The 18,840-nt window shown below is 41.3% G+C and overlaps 1 protein-coding gene across 1 annotated transcript in view; it reads right to left on the reverse strand.

The window, feature by feature from the left end:
- The window catches only part of LOC110061911 (3'-5' exoribonuclease HELZ2-like), a 42,840-nt gene that overhangs the window by 7,627 nt on the left and 16,373 nt on the right, over positions 1 to 18,840 (reverse strand). The window contains exons 22-34 of the mRNA XM_089290213.1: positions 17,825 to 18,399; positions 16,843 to 17,281; positions 15,558 to 15,871; positions 13,956 to 14,226; positions 12,980 to 13,384; positions 12,612 to 12,687; positions 10,751 to 12,151; positions 7,789 to 10,430; positions 6,426 to 6,706; positions 6,076 to 6,158; positions 4,697 to 4,840; positions 2,387 to 2,560; positions 256 to 545 (exon numbers count right to left, since the gene is read on the reverse strand). Coding sequence (XP_089146339.1) covers positions 256 to 545; positions 2,387 to 2,560; positions 4,697 to 4,840; positions 6,076 to 6,158; positions 6,426 to 6,706; positions 7,789 to 10,430; positions 10,751 to 12,151; positions 12,612 to 12,687; positions 12,980 to 13,384; positions 13,956 to 14,226; positions 15,558 to 15,871; positions 16,843 to 17,281; positions 17,825 to 18,399 — 7,095 coding nt within the window. The remainder of the gene's footprint in view (positions 1 to 255; positions 546 to 2,386; positions 2,561 to 4,696; positions 4,841 to 6,075; positions 6,159 to 6,425; positions 6,707 to 7,788; positions 10,431 to 10,750; positions 12,152 to 12,611; positions 12,688 to 12,979; positions 13,385 to 13,955; positions 14,227 to 15,557; positions 15,872 to 16,842; positions 17,282 to 17,824; positions 18,400 to 18,840) is intronic.

The following is an 18,840-nucleotide window of genomic DNA, read 5'->3' on the forward strand; positions in this document are numbered from 1 at the left end:
GGGGGGGGTGGTAACCCTGCGATAGACGAGTATGCCACCCGGGGGGGGGGGGGAAGAAATACTTCTAGTCACTTCATGCTACATAAACCAGAATAAGCTCCGGCCTGGTGGGCCACTTGGCTCTTATGCAGACTTTACATTACCTACTTGATGAATAATCACCCCTTTCAGTGCGAAGAAGAGAATAATCGCCCCCAGCTATTATTCGAGGAAATATGGTAAGTTGTCTAATAATTCATTGTAAAGAATTCTTACTAGAACGTATTCTTTCACTTCTTTGTCACTGGCCCTGCGATCGTTCATCCTATCATCATCAAATTTGCGCTCATACTCTCTAAGATCGGAGGCAAACGGACAGGGAGCCCTTCGAATGACATGATGTAGTGATATGGCTTTCAGTGCAATGTCTTCATTTGAAATTTGACTGTCGTCGTCCGTTGAATTTTTCAGTGGTTGACGTTTGTTGGGAATTGGAAACTCCGCCTGTTCTCTACGATCGCCATACACACGGATGATCTTGAGGCCAGGAATTTTTAGCATGTATTCTTTAAGGGAAGAAATGGAACAAAAAAGAATTAGTATGGATAATTGTATGATCACAATTAAGGTCATAATTGTATATATCAGGAGTGCAATTCAAAGGAATTTTCAAATATCACGAGTAGTATAAATACGATTATTATGACTGAGAAAATGGCGAACTGGCGCGCGTTAATTAATTTGCATTGCAGTCGAAATTAAAAATGAACAATAGGTTGGCCTGCTCTTATCCAATCTCAATAAGGTAATTTTCTCAATCATACTATAAGTACTGAAAATACACCAACGAATTTAAGGTGCGGCGGATTAAAATCGTTCCTTCTTTCTAAATATTACTGTTTTTGAATAACCAGTTTTTGCAGTCAAAGAAAATATACAATTGAAGACAAAAGTGAAACGGCGTAGCATACCGCGTTCAGGAGTGAAATCAGTTGAAAACCATATCCAAAACATTGACAGCATACAATCTCACGAAACAACATTTATGGTACATATCGTTTTGAGATGTCGAAAAAACCATTCCATACGAATAAATCATTAAAAACGTGCAGTGGAGTACATTTTGCTGCCACCTCCTTATGACACTGTTTCAATAAGAGAGGAACTATTATTTTTTTGACGGGGGGTGGGGTACGGGTTGGGCAATTTTTTGGGCATTAAAATTTTTTCGCACCTCTAGGTTGAGCATGACTGTTTTGGTGGGCAATAGCTTGTGCAAGGATTCTTTTTCTATTTAACCCAGGACCTGAAAAGTAGAAAGCACTTGCTCGATTTTTTCCTATGGCTCCCTTTGGACGATTTTTTTTCGTCGGTTTTTGTTGTGCATGATTTTTTTGGGGGAATTGCCCAACTCCCTGTTATAAAAATAATTGGCCGTTCCTGAGCGAACAATGAGACAGACCAGAGGACAAAGGAAATTCACACTGCTGACGCTGAACTCCAGTGAGTCAGCAAACTTGTCATGTTGTGTCTATCCCAGTCATACTAAATCAATGCGTATCGCACTCCTGTGCATTTTTGAGTTATTATGGAGTTTACGAAACCACGACGGCGACGCCGAGGACAACGTGGATTAAAAAGTGAATTTATATTTTACCTTCTGATTTTACCTACGAATCTTGCGATACTCTAAAGTCATTTACTTTGTTTATCACTATCAAAACTATCGCAAAACTAACTCCGGAACACAGCGATAAATTTGAAATAGAAATTAAAAAAAAAATAGCCGTCGTGGTTCACGTTCTCCAAACAACGCAAACTTTGGTCATTTCACGTTGTTGTCTTGCAGAGGAAGGCAAAGAAATGTACCAAGAATTACAACGCGTGTGCACAGCCATTGTACTGCTCTTCAATTCTTTTGTTCAGTGACGCTCCCGTTGCTGTTGCCGTCGTGGTTTCGTTAACTCACTAAAGGTCTGTCCAAACGGTAAATGTTTGGCGACCAAACATCATCAAACATTGTTTAGTGGCCAAACGTGCTGATGTTGAAGTGAGTGATCAAACACAGATCAAACTATGGATACAAGCCGCTGAGCAAGCTTGGGACGCACGCGCGCCAAACTTGTTTGATACGGCTGTCCAAACGAACAAAACATCGCCCATCAAACACGAGAACAAAAGAAATGTTTTAAGTTGTTTGATCGAATGTTTGATGGCCTTGAAATTTTTTCAAACACGATCAAACAGCACCAAACAAGGTGGCCAAACGGTAAAATGTTGGGTCACCAAACAATGTTTGATGGTGTTCGGTTGCCAAACATTTCCCGTTTGGACAGGCCTTAATAGCGAAAGAGGCAAAGACGGTTCATGTTTTTATCAAGTCGCTATCAAGACTTTTTACACTTACTAGCTACCACGTCCACCGACTTGTTGGAGGGTCCACAGTAAATAACTTGTGGAGGTGCTTTAGGCTGGTCTTCACTGTCTGGCAGAACGATGTCGAGTTCGTCATGTCGTTGCTGCATGTTTCGCTTCACAAACCAGTAGGCTATATGGACACCTGTCACCGTCTTACCAGTACCTTAATTCCAATGAACGAAAACATGTAAATACAACTATGTCTGGTTCCTTAATTCTTAGTTTTCACCTGACGTCACGGCGGCCATGTTGGAGCCCCTAAACGAAGAAACGACGGCTATGTTGGAGCCCAAAATTTAACCACCGGGAATTGAACTCTATTTTTATGTAAATCTCTTCTTTGTTTCGGTGAGAAAACACGGCTGTTGATCCCATGAGTGAAAACCAAGAATAGACCCTTTTACAGTTGTCTGCTAGGCGGCCTGGTCTTTGAATAGCAGCGAGGCTGGAGGTGACCTTTCTTTGATAAAGACCTCTCTACTTTTGTCATGTAAATGCACCTAGTTAGCATTAGAATACTTTTATTAACACAACAAAAACAGTGAGGTCGACTGTATCAAAACAAGGTCACCACCAGCCTCGCTGCCATTCAAAGGCCAGGTCACTGAGCAGACAACTGTAAAATGGTCTATTATTATGGGCAATTATCTTAGAGCTGGTTATCTTTTGAAAACCGTCAGGCTTAGGTCACACTAGCGACATAATAGGGAGCTTAAGCAACGACGACGGCGACGCCGAGGACGACGCCTAGTCAAAAATGAATTTATATTTTTCCAGCGAAATTCGCAATTGTCTAGATCAGTTCAGTACGCCAATGGCTCCAAAAACTTGCTCAGGCTAAATATGCAACGACAGCGTTCAATTCAAAATGGAAACACGAAAAATTAGCCGTTGTGGTTCGCGTTCCTCAGACTACGCAGAATTTGGTCATTTCACGTTGTTGTTTTGGAGGGGACAGCAAAGAAATGACTTGTACAAAGATTTATAACGCACGTGCACAGCTATTGTTTTGCTCATAAACCTTTTGTTTGGTGACGTTCTCGTTGCCGTGGTCGTCGTGGTTTGTTTAAGATCTCTAATGACATAAGCGACATAACGGCATAATCGTTTATGCCGGCAATGTAAACATCGACGTAAATATCAGTTTCTTTTCTTATGTCGTTATGTTCATGCTGTCATGTTGCTATTACGTCATTGTGACTGTAGGGATGTTCATACTGCAAACATAAGGACAAAACGTCCTTGTTATGTTGTTATGGTTAGGCCATTAGGGAACTTCAGTTAAGCAAACTACGACGACGATGGCAACGAGAACGCTACCAAACAAAAGGTTTAATGGCTGCGCACGTGCGTTATAAGACTTTGTACATGTCTTTGCCGTTCTCTGCACAACAACAACAACAACAACAACGTGAAATGACTAAGGCCCCGTCACACCTATTCGGATATTTTTGAATCCGCAACTTTTTCTTTCCGGATACGGCTTCCGTCCACACGCATCCGGCGAATTCGGAAGCGAATCCGGATATTTTTTATCCGCTCTCCAGGGTGGAAAAAAATAAATCCGAACGAATCCGATAACGTGTGGACGGTGAATCCGGATATTTTCGAATCCAATGGCGTAGCAAAATCGTGTCCAGTCTCGTACCGAACAATAAATCAATATGGCGGCACAACTTGTGGCCTAGTTTCTCTAGAGTGCATCCGGATACCATCGGATGCGTGTGGACAAGCGAATTCGTTTTGAATACGCTACGTGTGGACGGAGAAATTTTTGAATTCGGAAAGAAAAAGTTGCGGATTCAAAAATATCCGAATACGCGTGGACGGGGCCTAAGTTCTGAGTATTTTGGAGCACGCGAACGATGGCGGCTAATTTTTCGTATTTTCATTTGGAATTGAACGCTGGCGTTACATATTTAGCTTGAGCAAGTTCTGAGAGCAATAGGCGCACTGAACAGATCTAGACAATTGCGAAGTTCGAAGGTAAAATATACATTCAACGATAAAGTGATACACGCACTGACAACAAGTTAAATACTGCTCCAAGTCTGCTACGATTTTCATGCACTACGAAACATCATTCCCAGAAAAACTGACTTTTAATCTTAACCAACCTGTCAGGTCAATTTATAATTGGCACGAACAGTTAAAGCAAGCAATTAGAAAAAGGCAGTTGTCAAAAGCATACTTTTTTGAAGCATATCATCTTAAGCATTAACGAAGCAACAAAATAAAGCTTCGAAACATGCAGTGGAAATAGAGGAACTTGAAAGCTTCGGGTTAATTTCATGCTTACCTGGAGGACCCTGAACAAGGGTGAAAGGCTTTACAAGCGCCTCTTTCACTGCTTCTTCCTGATACTCATTTAAGGGCTTAAGCCCACATTTGGGATGCTCCCTCTCGATTGACAAGTGCAAAGACGGTGGGGCCCCGAAGTTTTCTAAATAAGAAAGATGAATGGTTTTTTAAGCAATAGACCACGCTTTCTATGGCGCTTTCCATTCTGACTCCTTTGACTTTAAGATGGCTGACAACAGTTCCTAGGTCTTTCCATCACTGCTACTACCACTCTCTATCAGAATATGCTACCATTATTGTATAACATAAATTTCCAATCATTGATAAACAGGTTTTTGGTCATCCTTTTTACAAAACAATATTGTGATAGCAATATTATAACATCACTTACATCCATAAAGAGTGTTCTTATCGACACATTAAAGTTCATTGACGGTTGTAAAATGCTGGCGATTGTTGCCAGTCACCTTAATAGGACCATTTCTCATGTGTAGCTCACTCGTGAAGGCATGTTCGTAATGCCATCACTTCCTTCTAGCATGTTGGGACAGCGTTACAAAAATAGTTTCAAAATCCCCGTTTAAAGCATGTTAGTGTCTCGAAGGGTTAAAAAGGCAAACACGCTGCACCTTCCACACAAGTGAAGCCCCAGCTTCTTGAACTAACGTTTCCAAACTTTTTTTGTCTTATGGCAATGAGGCCTCTTTACTAAAAAGAATGTAATCTACATTTTAAAATTTTGATCCATGATTTAAGGATCAACTACCTCTTCTCTGCAGCCACTAAATACATAAATATTGTAAATATCCAATTCGGTCACGATAGAGTTTACGCCGATAAAATAAACCTGATTTCAATTTTAAAATATCCCTTAGCCAATGGCCCTCATGTGTTACAACCCTCAACTGAAATGCAGTTTGTGTTGGACGAGAACGTAGCGCGTGTTGCGCTTCAAAATTCCTTTCGTGAGGGAAAAACCAAGTTGCACGTGTGTCTAGAAACCGCGGGGAAAGAATAAATTAACTTTAAGGGGCTGAAGAAACGCTAAACGTTTATATTTATCACTTTGTACGTATGTAAAGCGTCCAACAGTTTCACCAATACATTTAGGCCGTTTTCTGTTATCAGATGGTCGTGGTAAAAATTGATGGCGACCATTAAAGACTATACAGTGTTTTATTTGGTAGAGAGACCGAGAGTTGGGTATAACAAACACATGCAGTGGATTTTGTTTTTACCCAGGGCTGAAAGTGAAAGAGATGCAGCTCAATAATTAAGAAATAGCAATTGCAAATGTAGACATGATATCGATTACAACAATAACAACAAAGACAATAAACGTACGACGAGCTCGGTAATTATTCAAGTATTGCTGACCTTGGTTTGGCTCACGTCCCATACAGATGGAGTGTGCTAGTCGCGATGCACTTCGTAGAGAGCGCAAAGCTGCAAACATCCGCCTATAGAGAAGGATCATTGGAATTTATAAGCGTGAAATGAAGAGTAACGTTGCTGGACTTGATTTTTATAATTCAGGACTTTAAGAGACAAAAATGTGATAAGAATATAACGAAACATTTGTCGCAGTTTGCGCCGTTCAAATTTATCAAATGCACAATAACTAAAACTATCAATTCGAAGCTACCTAGTTCTATTGCAATGACACACATGCAAGCAAGAAGGAGAATATAAAAAGCTGCCTTTCAAAAACTAATTAAACTGTTTACCTGTGGGGAATTGAACGGTGGATAATGGTTAAGGTACTCGTGTGGTCACCTACACTCAGCAGCTCCTCGGGAAAATCTGATGCTGACTGATGAAGATCCATCTTGACTTTCAAAGTACCTGTGTTTGACACCTCACTAGCGTGATTGATGATGCAGTGCCCCACCCAGAAACTCTCTGACGCACAACTGGAGTCATAACGGGGTGTGCCTCTAACGGACGGGGAACTTGCTGATTTTTTGGTGACGCTGAATTGGTCTTCGTTCAAAACATTTGTCTCTCCCTTTAGTAAGAACAAAGCAAATGTTTATCGGGATGTTCAACTTTTATACATCACCTGATTGAAAGAAACACCCAATTCCTAACATCACTCATCTCCTTTCAGCAACAGAACAACGACATTAGCTTTACAATTTAACTATTGATTCATGATTTAGTTTGCATCATCGAGTTATGATGCGCGCAGGAAGAGAGAGCAAAAAGGAAGCCTGAGAGTTGCTCCAGGCGCAGCTGAGAACCCTTTATTCTTGAGTGCTCTCCAAACTTCTCAAGTGCTTCACAACTCGAGGATATACACTCTAAAGTTAGATAGCCAATGGGAATGAAGTAAATCTCCCTGGCGAAGCGAAGTTAACTTGGCTCACGCCATTGAATGCACGCTTACGTATACTGAGTTTTGTAGCGCGGCTTTGCCAGCGATGTTAAAGTACATTTTAGTCGTATGGAATATGAAATAGAGTGCGAGGGTAACTTCCTTATTACATGTTATATAAAACCGTTTTATGTATGATTCGAATCTGCATATTGAGTAAGATAGTTAATTTGCAAGTGATTTCAAACGAAGTTACCAGGTAAAACTATTTATTGTAGCTCCGATTTTTAGAGCTCATCATTTAAATTCTAAATGTACGTAATCATGGCCAGTCCATCATGTAAGTTGAGGACCAAAGAGAAAAACTCGAAAGAGCAGGCGACGGGAGTTTCTTCGGAACTCCGATACCCCTCTACATCTTTCACCAACGGATTTACCTTGCAACTTTCTATTTATGGATATTTTTACCTCAGAAAAAAGTATACGTATGAATGGATTTGTGAAAACAATGTTAAAAAATGCGTCCTGCTAAAGCGCTTTTTTTCTCGCCAGAGTGTACGATTAAAAGGAATGCATGGCAGTCTTTTTTCCTCTCTAATCTTCCATTCTCACTCTTCTCTGTTTTTTCAACCCTCGGAGTAATTTTAAGGCCTCTAAGAGACTTCCAAGTGCATAAGGGATTTATGCAAATTATTGACAAGGTTTTCAAAAATCCAGTCATATAATACTAAATAAGAACACTTCTTCAAAGAAAGTAAAGTGTACTTAATTACCTCTGTCTCGTTCCTCTCAGAGGAAGCAAAACTGTTTTCTGAACCCGTTTTCTTCATGTAACTATCTTTCCGCACACGTATGCAAACAAAATCTCCATCATAAAATTCTATTTGACGACTTAAACAGTATTCGTTTTGGAGACTAAAAGAGCCTTCCAGGCTTCCACTGATGTCCTTTGTCCACTCAATCTTCAAATGGTGTATGGTGAACTCGTCGCTTTCTTCGACGGTGGTGGTAGCGGCTTCCATGGCAAGAACGGGTTCCCAGGCTTCAATGTACTTGTCCACACTGGCGTACGTTTTCCGTGATGCTTGGTACCTTGCTGTCGTTGCGAAACACTCTCTAGGATACTTGCGATGCTCAATGCAAATATTTACATTGTGGTTGATCTTGAACAGCTGAATTTCGGGGTGGAAAACTCCATGTGTCATGTGTGCGGTCAATTGAATGTTTGTGATGTCAAACTTCCTCAGGGATATTTTTTTCTCGTAGAAGTGTTCCAGATTTGTGTTAGCTTTTTCATCTTTAGATGACTTATGCGATTTGCCAGGCCGGTTCGATTCAGGTACCCGTGAAGCTAATTGACGAACTCTCTCAGTTTGTCTAATCATCGTTTTAAGATTCCCGTAGTCTCCCTCTTGAAATGCTTCCAGAATTTCTAGCCAATTCTCTGCTGGCAAGTTCAGGACTTCTCTGTTCCTCACCATTCCTTCAGATAAAAGCAATGCGATTTTTTCCCTTTCCTTCTCGGGTTCCTCGACGATGTTTCCTTCTGGGGCTAGGTATAATCTTAGCTTCCAAGTAAGTACTATTTCCAAGCCATTTCGAACAAGCTCAACTTCAAACGGGTTAAGACTGCTCAGCTTTACCTTTCTCTGTCGCGTTGAGAGATGGTTATATTCACGGTTCAGAATTTCTAAAGTAATTTCTTTATCAGTGTCGATCAAGGCAATCACTGCTGTAGTTTCGTGGCTTTTCTCCTTTAGCTTTGCAGCCAGATGTACTTTATTGCTTGCCTTTTTAAACTTCCTGGAGTTGTCTTGAGCAAACGTGGAACGGCGGCACACCTTAGCAACCTGGTCATTCGAAGATATCTTTGCGTTGGGGCTTTGCGAGATTAAATTCAACACGAGTCGATGTACTTGGATATCTACGTAACGTCGTATGGGTGACGTGAATTGCGTATAACAACGCATTCCCAGAGAGAAGTGCACGACCTTTTCCTTCGGTTGGTCACCTTCGCAGACGTACTGAGACTTGGGCTGAATTCGCCGAAACTGTGAATTTGCCACAGCCAGCTGAGGATGATTGCTCTCGTTACAAATCAATTTGTGTAGCTTGGCTTGGTCTCCGGTCTCCGCAGCATTACAGAGCTCGGACCAGACGGACTCTTGCACTTTAAATTCTGAAGCTTCTGAAATGATCGCATCTTTTGCCATTTTCCTAAGGGTTTCTTCTGGATAAAAGCCGCGCAGAAACAGGGAATACTTGACAAACTGGCCGTATTGTCGAGCCCAATCGCTCAATTTGTGATCTTTAGGTGGCAGCTGGGTTCGTAGTGGTGCCCTCTCTGGAATTTGCTGAGAGAGAAATTTGGCTATTTCTTTATTTGTTAGAAGCATCATTTCCTCCACTAACTCGTGGGCCTCAAAATCTTCTCCATCATCATCACTGTTTGACCAATGATCAAAACTAGCATCGCGAAGTCTCAACTTTCTTCTTCTTTGGGCGAGGGCACTCAAGGCTCGAATTTTCTCTTTAACATCTTGTCGATTCTGATGCAGTGAAGTGTCTTGACCATCGATAATTTTTTGGGCTTCAGGGTAAGTGAGCTGACAAGAAGACCTGACAATGGTGCGTCTTATTTCTGGTTGGCCAACAAGCTGTCCTTCCTCTGACACGTCAAGAAACACTGATACGCACAAACGATCTTTACCAGGGAGAAGGCTGCAGTAATTTTCACTGAGCTCACGTGGCAGCATTGGTACGCTCTGGGAACCGTGACCTGGATAGTAGGACGTGCAGCGAAACATGGCGTCTTTATCCAACTGGGTCCCTGTCTCCACAAAATAACTCACGTCAGCAATGTGAACTCCCACCCGATTCACAGAATCTGACAGCTGTTCCAGTGTAAGTGCGTCATCCAGATCCTTGGAGTTCTCGGGATCAATCGTGAACGCCCCTTCAATTTTCTCGCGACGTCCATATTCTTCAACTGGTATTGACCATCCTGGTGGGAACTTTGCTTGAATTTCTGCTTTACTCTCCTTGCTGAACCTATCTCTCACTCCATGTTCTGCGAATAAAATTCTCATGCTGTCAGACAAAGTATCCCCTTGAGGTAGCTTCTTTACAACGATTCCCAAAGGGCTACGGCAATCTGACCTCCACTGAAGGTACTGGACAAGAAACAAGAATTTTCCACTCAGTGCTTCTGTGAAGTCTATCACGTCAACCTTAAATGGTCTCTCACTTCCATCATGTATTTCTTCGTAAAGAGGTAAACCGTTCAAGTTCTTGTCAGACAGATTCACTATTTTGGGCATGGACTTGTTGATTGGAATCAGTACTCCAGGACTTTCGTAATCCGCTTTGCACACGTATTGACGTTCGTGTGGGCTAATGATATGATTCAGTACACCTGTGGATTAGATTTTTAAGAGTCATTAGGGATTTTTCAAAGGATTATTTTATTGTTAGTTGAAAGAGAACTACACTAAATAAACTGACCGATCGTAGAGATAATTATCTGAGGGTTGCTTATTGAATTTTACGGAAATGAAACCTTGAAAATGGAGTTGTAGTCCATGTTATGTGCAACGTGGAAAGAAAATTCTGAAGGAAAGAAAACAAAAAAAAAAACAAGTACACGAACATTGGGTTTTGCTGGGATTTGGATTTGTCACCTACTTACTAACTGTTGTTCCTTTGAAATGAGGTAACTATAAGGGCGAAACTTACCAGCTACTTTTCCTTGGCACCGAGAGACATCATCACACGGAGAAGGTTGGTAATCCATTTTCTTGACAACCACGTGATCCATATCGAACACTCCCCGGACTCTTCCTCTGATTTTAATGTCTGGGGTCTTTGTATCCGATATTTCCGCATACGCCGTGCGAGTAGTCTCGGAATTAAGACGAAGTGTGCAAGGTAGATACTTGTCGGGCTCTTTGACTATCCATTGCTGCAATATCTGTGGATCAGGAAAATCCCCCTGCCTAGAGACTGCAGTGAGCCTCTGACGTCGAACAGTGGGCGTCTGGTGAAATCCAAGATTTACAATACGAACTTCCTGGCGGCCATTGACGACGCGAATTTCGTAATCTACAGAGGAATGGTCGAAAGAGCATGACTTTTCCTGAGAAGCTCGTTTGCCTGAACGTTTGCCTGGGTCTGACTTCGAATTCTTGCTTGATTTTGTGATCGTCTGTAAGGAGGGGAACGCCTCATTTTCTGATGATCCATAAAGATAGAATTCTTTTTCCCTGGTCGCTTTACAACTTTCCACGAGCGCCCTGATTATCTTATCTAAGTACCTTGGGAAAACAGTTTCGTCTTCAAAGCTTTCCCGAGGTAACTCTTCAAAACCATCTGAAACACTCTGCTCGACGTCATCTTCCTCTTCTTGAGACTGAATTCCACTCTGAGGCTCGTCCTGGGAAGCAAAATCGCCTTGGTGTTGGGACATTACATCTTCTGATTGTTTCACCGAATTGAAGCCATGCCTTGGAGAATCTGGTGAGAATTGAGTTGCTTTCTGCTCTTCCTCCTCTTCTTCCGACGTTGATTCTCTTTGCGTCAAGTCTTCTTTTGTGTCATTTGTTTCAATTCCAGACTTGCACTTTTCCGTTGGATTGGTATACTCGTCTTCGCTTTCGGATGCCGAGCTCTTTTCATTTTTGTCAACTTTCAAATCACTCTTCTCTACAGAGCTTGAGATTTGACTATCGGATATTTCTGGTTGAGAAGCCAACTCCAAGGATTTGAGCTCTTTGCTGCTGACGTCCATTGATTGTGGAATAAATTCGTTGGCTTCTGGATTTAAAGTGATTTTGGCCAGAGGGGCGTCTATTGTCTTCTTTATCTCTTCGTACGATGCTCCATGCAAAGTTTCGCGTTCGTGGCACCTTTTGATGTAGTCTCTCCAGTTCCCCCTACAGTCGCCAGCGGTGCACAACGAGACGGGATCTCCAACAACTGCTACCAAGGACATCGCCCTAGTTATTGCCGTATTTAAGAGCTTGGGGTCTGACAAGAATTCCCAGTAGAGTGACTGAGATTCACTTTGACGTCTGTCAAAGCTGTGGCAAGTTAGAGATGTGCGGACAGTGCTGATGAATAATGCACGAAATTCTTTTCCTGCGACAAAAAACACACACACTGTGAACTATTTGTCCCTGATATGCTCTTACAGCCATTGGTTTTATTGCCATTTTTTCCTTCAAAAAAAAAAAAACATAAAATATTTTTACCTGCAAAAGGCTTTGACCCAGGCGTTAAAGTATTTGATTCTTCTCTACACGTACATATATCGAGAAAATGGAGATGGAGAGTTTACCCTAGCTCTTTCAAATGTAGGTAAGAGTTAGAAACATTCTACAAGTTGGTTTCGTTTTCTTATCGTTTGAACGTAAATGGAAGAAGTTTTTAACTTTCTTTAATATTCCTTAATGTATTTCCACACAGGGTAAGGAACTGTTACACTTTATTCCGAAATCACCCAAAGATCTCGTAGATTTCCGCAGGTGTAAAGTCAATACTGAAAAACTCACTAATATATCCAAGAAAAATAGGAATAAAATTAAAATTCTTTAATTACCTTGCACGTTGTGGATACTTTCCACTGTTACATTTTGTAGTCCCTTGCTTCTGAGTTGTGTTCGAATAGCCCGAACCTACAAACGTAAAGTAAAGTAGTATTGTCAATGGTGATACCACTTGGTCATAATTTTTGTAATGAAATTGAGCGAAAACGACCACCGTATTGCTGCGCATCCGCAGTGGACAGCGAAGACATCCACTGCACAGACGACAATAAATCTTTCAGTTTGGCAACGAGGAAAAAATTGCCACAAAATATCGCAGGAGCAAAAAATCATTTAAACTTTCTGCAGAATCTCTCTCTTGAATTTTTTCATTTATGCCTACTTGGCATTTACGAAGCGCCAAGCTACATGAATGTAATACCTGAGTCTTGTAAGCGGATATGACGCCAATCTGAGACAGATCTCTTCTGTTCCACTCCATTGGCCAGTCATCGGCTAGCAACTCGACCCTCTTCACAATTTCTTCAACTTCTGCTGCATTTATGTAAGAGTTTTCTCTCGCTTCCTCAACTCCATGGACTGAAAAGAATAACAGAGGCCCAAACCTTGGGTGGGAGGCCTGTTCACTGCGGGCAATCAACTCTTCTCCGTAGAAATTATAAGAGGGAAATTGCAGGATGTCGGGATGACTCCGATAATTTTCTGTCAAGAACATCACGCTGTCACCCGAGGGCATTTTTTCGCAGTAATGATCAAACAGCCTCTCAGGGAGCGATCTTTGAAGACCCCAGTCTCGTGCATAATGCGAGTAAACTTCTGGGCCCATCTGAAAACATAGGTGGGAGTGTGAACAATACATATCTATTTATTCCAGTTCAAGATAATGGAACTTCCATCGCCAAAGTCTACAGTTCTCATCTGCATGCTTTGCTGGTTTTAACCGACGTATAGCAATATCCAAGTAGCTCAAGAGGAAACAATACAAAGAAAACTGAAGAAATTTATTGTTTTCGGCTGGTTATTGCTGACTTTTTATTCAGTTCGGAAACTCAGCAGATTTTGGTGAGTAGAACATGGCCACGACCAAAATTGATAAATCTCTACCTAATATTGTTAGAACTGAGTAGTTTCCCAACTAATCTGTTATTTGTATCATTTGTACCATTATTTTTGTGATAATTTGTGTCATCGTCACAATAAAAAATAGTGACTGCGAAGGAGATATATGACTGTTATACCTCGCGAGAAAAGTGTAATTTTCGTCATTGCGATTGATAAAAGGCAACAAAATTAATGATTCAATAGAAAAAGTACAAGAAAAGAAAACAAAGCACAGCAGAGCAGAACAAAGCAAACAGGATAAACTGGAATTGGTAATGCTGAAGTTCAGCCCTCACTTGCATGTGGTCTCCTGTAAACACAACCTTCGTATTCGGCCCAGCTAAAGCCAGTGGTATCAACGCCTCATGTTCCAGGGCTTGGGCAGCCTCGTCTACCAGAATGTGTGTGAAGAAGCCATGGTTCAGTTGCAGTTCAATCAAATGCTTAGACATAGCTAAAGTGGTGATCACAACACGATGTCGGATTACATCCTCTCTCGTGGGGAGAACATAGGCGTTGTTTGCTATTAAGCCATACATTTTTGCAACCTCTGAATCAGCATTTAATCTAAAAGAAAAGCACAAACAAAATGTTAATTCTGTACGATTATCAAGACCTAATGGCAAGTGTCGTTAAGATCAATAACAATAACTCACCCGAAATAACATGTTAACTTTAGCTATTGTAGCTTGTTGGTCGTAACAGTGAGAGAGGTGTCCGCCTAATCGGCATACCACGGAATTGAGGTGGCCTCGTGAACATTAGGATTAGTAACATTTACCGGAAGAATGGTCCGTATGGGGTTCAAAAAGGCGAACTGACTTTAGAAGATAATCTCTCTGACGCATGCAGTTTTCATTTCGCTCAACAAGGGTTCTAGTCATTCCAGTTGAGTAGTTCAATAGGAAACTATCGGTACGAGACTGGCGTGGTGCATGAAACGTGGCAATCGAAATAAAAAGGACTAAGTTTGTAAAGTACTTCTACTCAAAAGTGAAGGTCCCTGATGGGTTTACAAAAAACAAACAAACCAAAACTGAGATCAAAAGTAGGCGCAGCCGAATTGACTATCGGTCATAAAACACGATGAAGAGTAGAGCAAACATTTTGGTACAGAGTATTTAAGGTAACCTATTAGCTCAAGAATAATGTTCCCTTTTAAGGCCAACACACGAGATTTTCCAACATTGATTTTTTTCTGAGACTTTTAGCACTGTAAGATGACTTCGTTTTGAAGAAAACATGCCCGGAAGAACACCCTAAATCTGAAAAAATCGGGCTTCGTTAATGAATAAGGCCACAGTGTCTGTAAGCCCAAAAGTATTGCAATTAGATCTTCGAAGTGCAATGTTCTCTGCCAAATATTGTGTAAGTGGACCTATTAAGTGAATTTAGTCCACTGGTGTGGTTCCTTAAAGAACAAGTTCGCATTTAGCGACCATGGTTTTACGCGCCTTGCAGCCGCAATATGGCAAGATTCGATGTACCGTGGACAGATATCTTGAAATTTTTTTAACTTCCCACATTGATTTTTTGTTCATTTTTGGACAATGTGGAGATAATTGTAAATAAAATCTGTTTTTGGAAAGAAAAGTAGGGGTCGTCGAGAGTCCAAGATCGTTAATCCAGGCAAAGCTATAGAAACGGCCATCTGCCCTATGGTTGTTCATTTTATTACTTAGCGTGCTCTCATGCATGACGTAACGTGCGATGCGTGCGCAGTAAGAATGCGCAGAAACAATTAGTGCGAACGTCCTTAAGGGAAGAGGCCACAATGCCTAATCAAACTCCGCGCTTTCCAATAGAACATTCTGAGTGGCTTTGAAAAGCATTGAACGAATTAATGTCTCTTTTTAAAGCCTGCTTGATTTGCTCACAAGTTCTCGAAATTCACTGACCTTCTGTTTGTTTGGTAAATCCTTAGTGGTCTGGTAGCCTTTAGCCCGTTCTCCTTCATCAGGTAATCATGTAGTAGTGTAACGTGTATGTCCGCTGCGCTGTTCGTGTGCGTGCATAACAGGACGCGGTTGTGTTTCTTCGTTACCAGGTGACGGATTGCCTGATTCAAAGTGAATGTCTTGCCTGTTCCAAAAGGACCAAATACCACCAGTGGCGAAGAAGTGTCCCCAGGCGATAAAATGCGTTTAATGACCTCTCTTTGGTTGGTGTTTAGTTTGCGGTCCAAAGGCAGCCAGTTCCAGGGGCGTCTCTCCTTAAATCCAAGAAACAGAACAAATGGATGTTAGGAATCATTTAAAACTTTAACACATCGGGTAAATCACTCGAATGATGTTTCGACAGCGTTTAATTAAGAAAACAAATTTAAGTTAAAAGCTAACTTTGTCACACCGCAGATATACAATTTAGTTTACGCCAAGTTAACGGTTATTCAATGAAGCCGTATTGGATAGGAGGCGAGTGTAGCGCCGAGTTTGTTATAATTACCTCATATCCACTGAGCAAGGGCGAATGGAATAATTGTCTCATTAAATTCTTCAATCGACTGGATGACATTTTAGTTTGATCTAGCAAAGTGACAGCATGATGCCATAAAAAAGCAGCTGATTTATAGCGCAGTGTTGACCCAGTGGTCGCTGTGTTGAGAAAAGTGACCAAGACATAGTTTTCTGACAACATATTCCTTGCATACTCTCCTTTAATAGCTCAGTTATAGCCAAATGAGATCTACAGAAAGATTCGAAGAATTGATATAGAGGAATTCATACGCTTTGAACAGTTGGCCAAGTGAAATGAAGTAATCATGAAAATGTCAATTTTATACTGAAGGGCAAGACCCAGATGTAAATGCCAATTATAAGTTTGATTCTATCCAGAGAATCTCATTGTTACTCTCTGAATAAAATTGTGACCAACCATGTCGGTTTTTGGATCTTTCCTTAAATTGATGATAACTTTTCTTCGTGTTTCCTTGTGCATTTACAAACCTTATCAATTACACATTTAGTATCAACTCTGTGTGTTTGACTGTGTTTACTGTGAAAAAGTGCACTTTTTGCAGCATTGCCCATTATTTCTTGTATTTCCCCACGGTAAAAAGCTTGCCAAATCTGCTGTTTTTAACAATTGCTAAATAAACGTTCGCCAACCACCGAAAAAGTTAATTGAAGCTAAGCCACACATGGCTCACGGCTTTTTAGGTTTTTAGTATAAAATATGTTATACCTCATGCTTTATTTGCGGTGCATCCGGTGTGGGAAACAACAAACACAGTTGGATAGGCCCCAATCTGTCGATTGCAGCATGCCAGTCGCAAAGAGGCTTTCGATTGAGCTGAAACTGTACATCCACAAAAATCTGGCCACCGTCAGACACGTTCAGGTCTGCACACATCTGTGAAGAAAGCTTAAGGGCGACGCACTCGTTCTCAACCTTTTGAAGGAGAGCCTCATAAGCCTTTTGCGAACTGCTACCGGCCATCTTTATCCAAGCAGAACTTACTTTTCTGATGAAAAGTCTACCTGCTGCATCATCTGGTTGGAGGGATTCATTTTCTTGGAATTGAACAATTCCAAACAACTCGCCAATTCCAGCATAAACCACTCCAGACCAATCATCACTGATACTCTGCTGACAATCTAACTGGACATTCTGAAGGACGAAGCTATGAAGAGGAAATAAAACTAGTTGTTAGTTTTCTTTCAATGAATGGGTCATGCCTTTGCCCAAGAAACAGTAGCCTAGGAGGTAGAAGGGGGTGAACATAGCGCCAAGAATATGACTGTTTTATCAGTGTCGCCGTTTGTTGTCATAGATTGTCTGACGAAAATGACATGCACAATATAATCTCAGAGGCCAGAGTCGTTTTGACCGGTAGCCAGAGTCAGGGCCACTGAGTGATTTCGGAAGTTGAGCCAGCATTAATCATTCTCTCTACGCATGTTCAGAGCCATTATTGAACTTTGACACCTTTGGGTCATTACAATCAAACTGCAACTAGGATTTTCTGGTTCAGGCTCAGTCAAGTTGTTATCACACCGAGTGTAAGGCCGTCGGTCACCACTGACCGTAAAAGCGCATATTAAAAGTAAAGTAAAATGACAGTTATTTTTAAAATTAGCAACTTGGGGATCATTGTAAAATGCACCCATCGATATAACTGTCTGTTATTTGTGATATAAATTCATGAGCACCTACGGACGTTTACCTTGAAATTGTCTTTTTCATAAAGAGCTCCTCAGTAAACAACAGTTGATGCATCACTCTTTTATAGTTGTCCACCGTCATGTTTCCGTCGATTATCTGCGCTGAAACTACATTCTCAATTCTCTCAGGCAGTTTGTACTCCTTCAGTAGATCTTGACTGCCCATGTCGGCGGTCTCTCGCCATGGAACAATGTCCGTTGACCCCTCTGTCCATACAGAGGAATGCAATTTCAGTTCTTGTCGTAAGGCTGAGAGCGTGTTCAAGGCCTCCTCACTTGCTATGTCCACATTTAACCCTTTCAATAAAAAGGGCTTCTTGCCAAAGTCAAATCTAAGGCACTGCGTAAAGGTCTGGTTACTCGCTGTGGTTTCAAAGGAGACAAATACGACAACTTTCATTTGGCCCTCTTTCTTGTTATTCCAACTGCAACTAGGAAGATTGTAGGACCATCGCTCTCTAGGAACTTCTGAAAAAATCTCGACGTTGTTAAGAAAGCCAATAATCTTTGTCAATCGATAGCAGTCGTGATAGCGATGAAGGAGGTCAATTTTACGTAACTTGCCAACTTCACTAATCTAAAAAAACAAAAAGTGACACTTGGTGTAACTTTGGTAAGTCTTATAAACCGGTATGAGGGAGATCGCTTGAGAAACAAGCATTTGAAAGTGAAGAATGATCATCGCAGTAAATTTTCCAATATAAGCAATTGGAAAGAAGAAGCCTGAAAAAATCAGAGCTTCAATGGGATTCGAACCCGTGACCTCCGCGAATACCGGTGCGATACTCTACCAACTGAGCTATGAAGCCACACATTGGGAACGAGGTCAATTAATTGAGTTCATATCTTCCCTTATATTTCTTCTTCACTCCTCACGGGAAGATATGAACTCAATTAATTGACCTTGCTCCCAACGTGTGGCTTCATGGCTCAGTTGGTAGAGCATCGCACCGGTATTCGCGGAGGTCACGGGTTCGAATCCCATTGAAGCCCTGATTTTTTCAGGCTTCTTCTTTCC

The sequence above is a fragment of the Orbicella faveolata genome, unplaced genomic scaffold (assembly GCF_042242905.1).
Source record: "Orbicella faveolata isolate gen_17 unplaced genomic scaffold, um_ofav_v1 contig_2, whole genome shotgun sequence".
Classification (NCBI taxonomy): domain Eukaryota; kingdom Metazoa; phylum Cnidaria; class Anthozoa; order Scleractinia; family Merulinidae; genus Orbicella; species Orbicella faveolata.